General features: G+C 52.0%; 1 protein-coding gene across 5 annotated transcripts; it reads right to left on the bottom strand.

Annotated features, from left to right (window-relative positions):
- Positions 1–100: 100 nt before the first annotated feature.
- MAGED2 (MAGE family member D2) lies at positions 101–8,349 on the bottom strand. Of its 5 annotated transcripts, none has more exons than XM_082376627.1 (13): positions 8,199–8,349; positions 6,618–6,691; positions 5,756–6,247; positions 4,877–5,185; positions 4,693–4,756; positions 4,356–4,435; positions 3,716–3,810; positions 2,945–3,024; positions 2,809–2,851; positions 2,402–2,464; positions 1,201–1,315; positions 422–828; positions 101–235 (listed from the first exon to the last, which is right to left on the bottom strand). In XM_082376627.1, exons 2-12 carry the CDS (start codon positions 6,660–6,662, stop codon positions 430–432), a joined length of 1,785 nt encoding a protein of 594 aa, XP_082232753.1. In that variant the 5' UTR covers positions 6,663–6,691; positions 8,199–8,349; the 3' UTR covers positions 101–235; positions 422–429. The 5 variants fall into 5 exon arrangements, with proteins under 5 accessions (XP_082232753.1, XP_082232756.1, XP_082232754.1 ...); XM_082376630.1 differs by lacking the exon at positions 8,199–8,349 and adding an exon at positions 8,132–8,156; XM_082376628.1 differs by lacking the exon at positions 8,199–8,349 and adding an exon at positions 7,567–7,643.

Below are 8,349 nucleotides of genomic sequence, written 5' to 3'. Positions count from 1 at the left end.
ATGTCACCTAAAGCTAAGCACAGATTGAGGTGGAAACTTTCCCAATTCATTTTAAAATGTGATACCAAAATGTGACAGCCCACCAAAAAAAGCAATAAACTCAGAAATGGCAAATAGATTTAATGTAGAATGTCAATTTCGATTGATTGATAGTGGCTGCCTAGAGCGCTGTGTTGAGTAGGTTTCTGAGGATGCACCCTGGCTCGAAGAGAAAGACTGCTGGGATTAGGAATATCTGAAAACACAAGTAAAAGAAAATCAAAAAGTCAATTGATATCCACCAAAAAAGAAGGAATAAAATGCCAAAAGTAGTGTTTTCTCACACTCTCCATGTGGTCCTCCAACCTTGGCCTTCCTATAACCACCCAGCTCCTCATCCCATTCCCATGAGGCCCGGCTGCCCCCAAGTCTAAATAGATACCTGAAATCTCACTTGTAGGAGAAACCACAGGCACCAGAGCTGCCACTGGTGCTGGCACCAGCTCCACCAAGGCCCGCGAACAGCCCAAACGTGAGAGTGGCTGTCAGGCTGGTGCTAGCACCAAAGCTGCCACTGGCACTGGCACCAGCGCTGGCACCACCACTCTCCTGGGCTTTGGCTTTAGCTTCAGCTCCCGTCTGGATCCGGGCTTTGGCCCAGGGTCCAATATCAGCTTCGTCCCAGTTGCAGGGCCCAGCAGCATTCTCAGAGCCGAGCCCAATGCCCATCCGAGCTCTAATCTCAGCCCTTGCCTTGGCTTCAGCTGCAGCCTCAGCTGCAGCCTTCATATCTGCTTCCATTGCCTCTCGGTACTGAGCTGCCCATTCCTTGGGATCCTTCTTTTGTACCTGAAACAGGAATAACAACCATCTGAAGGATCAGAATCTGAGCATTGAGTGCCTACAGGATGCAAATTATAGTAATACAATAAATACTACTAGTAATTATACACCTAATATTCCATCCCTGCTCTGACACTTACTATCTCTGCGACCTTGGACATAACACCTGACAACCTCTCTGAGCCTGAGTTTTCTCATCTGCAGTAAGGCAATGACATGTCAGTTGTAAGGATTAAACTATTCAGATAAAGTGTTTGCACATTAATACAGGCTTCAGAATGTTCATGCATGAGCTGCAGGCTGCTCTGCACACAGCCTACCCCAAACAGTGGCACCCCATGCTCTTGGTATGCCAAGCTTGGACAGCTCTCCAATTACCTTACAGGCAAACTTGAGGACTTTCATCTTGCTGGTCTCATAGTAAGAGCGCAGGCCCCAGAAGAACTCATACTCAGGCGGATTACTATTAGGGACTCTGGCATAGTCCAGGTACCTTGAAAAGAGAGGTTCAAAGCCTTTATGTCTGTAAGACCACTCATGGCCCACTCATGCATTTAGGTGGCAAACTCCCCCACTAAATACTGCAGCTTTTCTTCCAATATTCAGCCCTATCTCACTGGTCCTGCCCAGCAGCCATGTGGAGGGGCAGGGGGCACGTGTAGGGTATTTGTTCATAGGAAGGCCATGAGTTTTGTGCCCCTTGTCACAATAACCCAGGTTCCTGTTGGGTGTGTTGTAAACAGAGGAGCCATTTCTTCAGGCCCCCTGCTCTGAGCACACCCCACCATGGGGCTCGTCCGTGGCCTGGCTGAACCCTGGGACAGTCCACCCTAGAAAATGACTGTACGGGAAGAAACAGTCAACCAAGAGCAGTGGACTCCATACATACTCTCGACCATTTGTGTGTGAGCCCACAGGTGTGTGCTGGTACACCTGTATGAGTGCCCACATGTTCTCCAAGGACCAAGAACAGGGTGGGCCCTGGCCAGAAAAGTCAGGAGGTCTGGGCTTCAGGTCCAAATGGATCCTTTACCAGCCGGGGCCATGCTCAGACTTCCACTCTCCGAGCCCTAGGCTCCTCAACTGATACAGGGGATGAGGTGACAGCAGCTATTCTGCAGGGTAGTTATGAAAATGAAATGAGATGTACTAGTCAAGACCCCAGCACAGTACCTGGCTGCTTAAAGCTACCATTCTATGGCATTTCTTTATGGAGATTAATTTCTATGAAGCCCTAGCTAGCATAGTAAAAAAGAACCAAGGTATTGGGGCCAGGATCTAAATACAACTCTTCCGTTTGCTACCTGTATAATAACCCTGAGCAAATTACTTCACTTCTCTGAGCTTTAGTTTCCTCACGCGTACAATACTGGTGATGACAATCCCTCCCTTGAAGAATTGTTCCAAAGGCATATGTGAGAGTACAAGTAGGTCAGTAAATGTGTGCTTCTGTTCTCTGCCACTACCTCAGGAATAAACTACCACCTGCATACGCACACGCACGTGCACCACAGCTTTATTACTCAGTTCTAAGACAGGCAAAATGCATGGAACACAGGAACACTAGACAGACACTTACTTCTGCTTCACAAACTCATCAGTAATGAGCTTCTTCACATCCCCAAAAAGCGAATGATGTATCCTGACAGCAGAAAATGATAAAATACATACATACATACATAATTGCATACATAGATAAATATAATCAGGGCTGTTGCACTTCCCAGATGTGGGCAGAGACATTTCCAACATGGAAAAGAGGCTTCCAACATAAGATGGAAGCTCCACAGAAGCCCAAGAGTCAGTGAGACAGACAGCAGAGTTCAGGACCATTTCCCCATCCACCCAGGTCAGAACCCTGGACCCTCTACCCAGTCCAGCAACCCCGCCCACTCCACCAGACCACCAGGCTGATGCAATCCTGGGACCATCTTCTCTTGCCAAAGGACAACACAGACAGCAAGCACTGACAGAGCCCAATCATACCCAGGGCGCAGCCCCAACTTGCGCAGCACCTCCCAGATGACAGCTGCAAGGGGAGGCAAAAGGAAACAGGGATAGAAAATGAACATGTGGAATTCTGACCATGATCCCCCATTCAGCTGCCAGCCCAGCCACTCACCCTCACTGGACCTATTTCCGTTCATGAAGATGATGCTAAGAAGCACCATGAGGAGACCCAGCTTTGGTGAGTCCTTGGTCCTAGGGGAATAATGGGACAGAGAGAAGGTTTACATCCAGCAGCCATCTGCAAAAAAAAACACACCAGCCAGCTCACTAGGCTAGCTTCTCCCAGATTCTTCAGATATGAGAGAATTCTGCCCAGTCTGTGCTTCAAGCTCTATGTGACCCTGGGCAAGGCACTTAGACTCTCCTATTCATAAAATGGGAAAATCACATTCTCCTCTCCCCAGGTTGCTGAGAGGATAGAATTGTACTTGTACTTGTCAACCCAGTACAACCCGGACACCCAGCCAATGTGAGTCCCTTCTTTCTCTTCCAGACCCCTCAGCTCCAATAGAATTCTAGGCACGGCCCCACTGATGTTCCTGCCCTTCAACCCTCATGATTCACCCATACCAGGAAGCCCTCCCTTGAGAACCACTCTACCAAGGTCAATAGGAAGAGACAAGCAACAACAGGGAAGCTTCTGGAGATACAGAAAACTTGACAGTAGGAATGACCTGCCTCAGGCTTCTACATCCTCCAGTCAATCATAATCAGGTATCACTATTGTGTGCAGGGCTCCAACTACGTGCAGGAGCTAGAATAGGGGTTTTTAGGCTCTGTCTTTCCTGACTTCCTAAGGTGATGTGGGGAGAGGACAGGGATGGAGTAGTACCATGGGCAAAAGCAGAAGCCTCCCTCCCACCCCAGCCCTTTCCCAGCTTACGTTCCTAGTATGCCTGCATCAGTGGGCTCTAAGGTGCTGAGAAGAATGTACAAGTGGTCATTCTTATCAATTTCCTTTAATTGGATCCCAAATACCTGCGGATGGGGAAAACAGCTTGTGAGATCACAGAATTCAGCTTCCTGGGCATCCCACAGCTCCCCCTGTGCCTAGGGGTGTGTGTGTGTGTGTGTGTGTGTGTGTGAGAGAGAGAGAGAGAGAGAGAGAAACATCAGTGAGATAATGCACTTAAAGCACTTAGTTTAGTGGCCAGCACATGGCAAACAGGCAACAAATGCATTACTTTTAATCAACATCATCTTTGTGATTAGTGGGAATCTAGGCAGCCAGAGAGTGGGGAATGAAAGGGAGAGATGAGCATCTGAAGTACATTATAGGACATGTCCAGCAGTGGACAGAAGTCAGGACTAAGCTGGGTGGCTTGGGTCCTAGCTGTGATTTTACCACTGACTTGCTATGTGACCTCAAGCTAGTCTATGCCCCTTGCTAGGCCACTGTCTGCCCATCCTCACAGTGATGGGGCTGGATTAGTCTCTGTGGTACCCCCCCAGAAGAGACATGTACACCTTTGTTTGATTCAAGGCTACCCCATTGCACCCATCCCCCAGGTCCGCCCCTTCACCTTCTCCAAGGAATAGCCTGCTCGTTCAATGATTTCAGGGTACACATCAGTGTATTCTTTGATGATGTCCTTCAGCATGTCTGCAAGGGGAGAGTGTTGCGAGCACCTGGGCAGAAGTGAAGCCGGGTGGCCCCCATACCCAAACTAAAGACCCTTTACCAACCCTGCTGTGGGTGGCACAAACAGGTTCTGAGCTAATGAACAGAGGTACTACTACTGCCATTAGAACTTTAGGAGGACATAAGTGGGAGCAGGAGAGCAAGAAATGCCCTCAGCACATGGGGGAGAGGGCAATGGAGAACAGAGCTGGGGGAAAGGAGGGTTAGTAGAACTCTACCTGAGCGTTTGATGGGAATCTTCGTCTGGTCTTTAACCAACAGGTACTTCACCAAATCATTGGCCTGGGAGAGGAGGAAAAGATGGAACGATCAAAACATGCTTGCAGAAGACTTGAGAGGATGGCAGAGAAGAGGGCAGGCAAAGCAGTGAATAACGCTGAGTGGAGAGGACAGGTTTCTTACCCTCCCTTGCAAAAGGGCTACATCCCGAGGTGGTGGTGTTTCAGGCTCTTGGGATGACTGGAGCTTGGCGGCTCTGCGGCGAGCCTTGCCCCTACGGGCCTTAGGTGACCTCAGAGAAAGCAAAGCTCTCCGGGCCCAAGCAGCCAAACGAGTCCTTGATGCCCTGCGGGCCCAGAAGGCTATGGGGCCCCTTGAAGCCCTGCGAGCCATTGAGGCCATTAGGGCCTTTGAGATCCTTCGGCCGCCCGTGGTTCCAGAAGCCTGACTCTGATCACTGCTGCCATCCTCTTCCCCATTCAGATGCTTCACCTGCATCAATGGAGAGCAAGCACAACATTGCCAGATGGTGCAGATGGTCCTTTTTCCTCATCTTCTCTCTTCCTGAAGTCCCCTCTAATCCCATCCTTGTAGTAACAGCCTGAGTCTTGGATTTGTCTTTCACTGTTTTCCAAGCAGGAGTTTCACCTTCCCACCAGGCCAGGAGCAACCCAAGGGTGGGGCCTGAGGCTTCTCCTCCTGTGTGCACCACTGGCTCTGCTTATACCACCCTGGACACGTCACTCCACCTCTCTGGGACTCAGCTTCCTTCTCTACAAAACTAGATTACTTTCAGGATTTAATGAGATAACCTGTGTGAATGTGCCTAGCTTAAGGCCTGACATATGGTAGCTAATATGTAAATATAAACTGCATTTCGTTCAGATTGCAGCTGTTCGTATTCCTGTCTCACGTGCCCACCATTCTGTGAGCTTTCTGAAAACAGGAATTATATCACATTTCTCTTAGTGTCCCGCCACAGCCTTGATGAGCAGAGGGAACTTTCTAAAGGTTTACAGAACCATGAACCAACTGAGAGAAATAGAAAGACAAGGGTCTTACCTTTCGGGCTTTCTTGGCCTTGACCTTGGGCCGAGTATCCTGATTCTCCTGAGCCTGTGCAGCTGCACCCTCAGGCTCAGGTTCATCTGCCAGAGCCTGAGAGGCAGCAGCCTCAGTCTCCAGGGTCTTTGTATTGACCTTCGTATCAGCCCCACAGCTGACCTTTTTGGTCTCAGTAGCAGGCATTGTCACAGCCTGAGGGTCAGTATTCTGCATCTTGGTTTCAGCTGCCGGATTCTTCGTTTCAGCTGCCAGAACCTGGGTATCAGTCAGCTTAGTGGTAGCTGAGGCCTGAGTGGCAGATACCTCCTGAGCCTCTGTGGCCTTTGAGACCTCTGTGGTCTTTGAAACTCCTGCAGCACTTGAGACCTTCATGGCCTTTGAGACCTCTGGTGCCTTTGAGGCCTTCGGTGTCTCTGAGACCTCCAAGTTCTGGGTCACTGTCAATAGGGTCTGCATCTTCAAGCCACGGTCCTCTTCTGAAGCTTCAGCCTGCAAGAGGAAACAGGGAAGCTCACAGACCTTCTCCCCACCCCCAACTAGGCAAATGGCCCCAAAATTCCAGGGCCTCACTTCTCTGACCTATACTAACTCCTACTTGCAGTGTGCTCTGACCACCTCAGCCCAACAAGGTCTCCCTTTCCTCTGAGCAGAAGAGGGGCGGGCCTACCCTCCCTCCCGCCTGCCTTCCTTCCTCCCTCCTTCCTTCCCTCCTCCCTCCCTCTACTTGGGGGAGGGAGGCGGCAACGAAGCAGGGAGGTAGATGGAGAAGGGCTGGGGAGGGGAGGTGCCAAGAGATTTGGGGCAGCAACAGGGGCTGGAGAGCAAAAGCAGCTAGGGAGAGGGCAGAAGGAGGGCTTACCTGGAAGTGGGTTGGACCCGTACCACTCTCGCTTGTGTCAGACATGTCTCAAGTTGGCCTGGCAAGAGCTGAGCCTGAAGAAGAGAAGGCCTGGGTCAAGAGGCGAGCTCACTTAACGTCCTCTCTCCCGCTCTGCCTGGAGGCTGATACCCACCTTCCCTAGGGTCCCAATCCCAAACCTTCCCCCCACCCCCCAAGGACTCCGTTCTCAAATTCAGTAATCCAGAGCGCCTAGATCTCAATTCTCTGCAGCCGTACCCTCCCCTACTCCAGGAAGATGTGCCAGCGCGGCAGCTCTGAGGACCCCGCCCCTTTTCCCAGTGCACACCCCCCCCAGCCGCAAGTCGACAGTGCGCATGCGCATCCGTTGCAGGGCCCATCTCAGCCCCGCCCGCTTTCCCAGCAGAAGCTCTTTCTTTGATGTCCACCGTGCACATGCGCATTCGGCAGCTGGCTCGTCTCCAAGCTGGCCCTTCACTACACGCCCCTTTCCAGAGATCCATAGTGCGCATGCGTAATAGAGACTCAGTCCAGTACCTTTTTCCAACACGCCCCTCTCCAAGTTCGTAGTACCATTCGGTCCCGCCCCCTCCCCAACAAGCCTCCCTCTCAAATTGTCGCAGCGTCTGGTGGTCCAGGCCCCTCCCCTACCGACATCCAGCCCAAGTCCACAGCACCGTCCGGTCCCGCCCTTTTTCATTATACGCCCCTCTCCAAACAGGGGCCAAGCGCATCTTGGTTCCGCCCCTTCCCTAATACACCCCCCTCCTCAAATCAGTATTGAGCTAGTGATTCCATCTTGGGCCCAGCCAAACAGGGTCCTGTGCCCTCCCTTCCCGGCCGGATGGATCCGGTACGATCCGGTCCTTAGAGCAGGATTTCTCCAGATCCCAGAGGGTGGGGCCGACCCCTCCCGGGCTCGGATCCAGAGCTGGGCCTCGCTGCTCACCTCGTCTTTCTACTACTCCTGAGTGCGTCCACTCCCTCTAAGCCCCTCATAAACTCAGAGACTGCCCTCCCCCCTCCAGGCCGGAAGTGGTCCCGCCCCTTTCCGCCTCCCTAGGGGGCCTCCGTCCCAGCCAGTCTGCCCTTCCCCCCGCCCGCTCCTCATTCCTTATCCCCCACTCCGTACCACTCCGTATTCCCTCTGCCTTGCTCCCTGCTCCCTATTTCTCCATCGCTGTTCCTGTTTACCCCACAGAATTCCTTATTCCCATTCCTTACATCCTCCTTCATGCTACCATTGCACCCCCTCCCCCAGTATTCCTTAACCCTTCTCTACATCCCCTGTTTTCTTCTCTGAATTTCCACTTCCCCTCAGTATTCCCCTTCCCCCTCATATTCTCCATCCACTACTCAACACGCCCGGTTCCCAGTTTTTCTCCCCCTCTTCCTCAACTAGCCTCTGCTCTCCAGTCCATACAGCCTCCTACTCTCTCGGTCGTCTTCGTTGCCTACATCCCACTCCGAGTAACCTCTCCCCTAGCTTCAGTGGTGCAGTAAAAATTGCCCACCTGCCTGGCTCTAGGTTCGAGTGGACTGGAACCACTGTCTGGAAACCCCGATCTCAACGTCCCTCACCTTGTCCTCTAGCGAGTCCGGAATTCGTCTGCCCTCTCTCAGTCCCTCTCGAAGTCTCAGCCTCCTGGACTAGAGCTGCAGCCAGCCCAGCCCAGCCCAGCCCAGCCCCTTTCCGCAGCCCCCTGCCACCCCCCTTCTCCTTCCTCGGGGG

This window comes from Balaenoptera borealis (genome assembly GCF_965194805.1).
Source record: "Balaenoptera borealis genome assembly, chromosome: X".
NCBI lineage: Eukaryota > Metazoa > Chordata > Mammalia > Artiodactyla > Balaenopteridae > Balaenoptera > Balaenoptera borealis.
Note: the sequence above shows the minus strand (reverse complement) of the source record. Positions and strands in the feature narration are given on the sequence as shown.

What these genes read in the sequence shown, in the direction of transcription:
- MAGED2 (XM_082376627.1), bottom strand. Translation starts at nt 6,662, where the DNA reads ATGTCTGACACAAGCGAGAGTGGTACGGGTCCAACCCACTTCCAG. An exon ending in AGGCCAAGAAAGCCCGAAAG is followed by an intron (nt 5,186 to 5,755) that starts GTAAGACCCTTG and finishes CCATTGATGCAG; the next exon opens with GTGAAGCATCTGAATGGGGA. An exon ending in CGGAAATAGGTCCAGTGAGG is followed by an intron (nt 2,852 to 2,944) that starts GTGAGTGGCTGG and finishes CTCCCCTTGCAG; the next exon opens with CTGTCATCTGGGAGGTGCTG.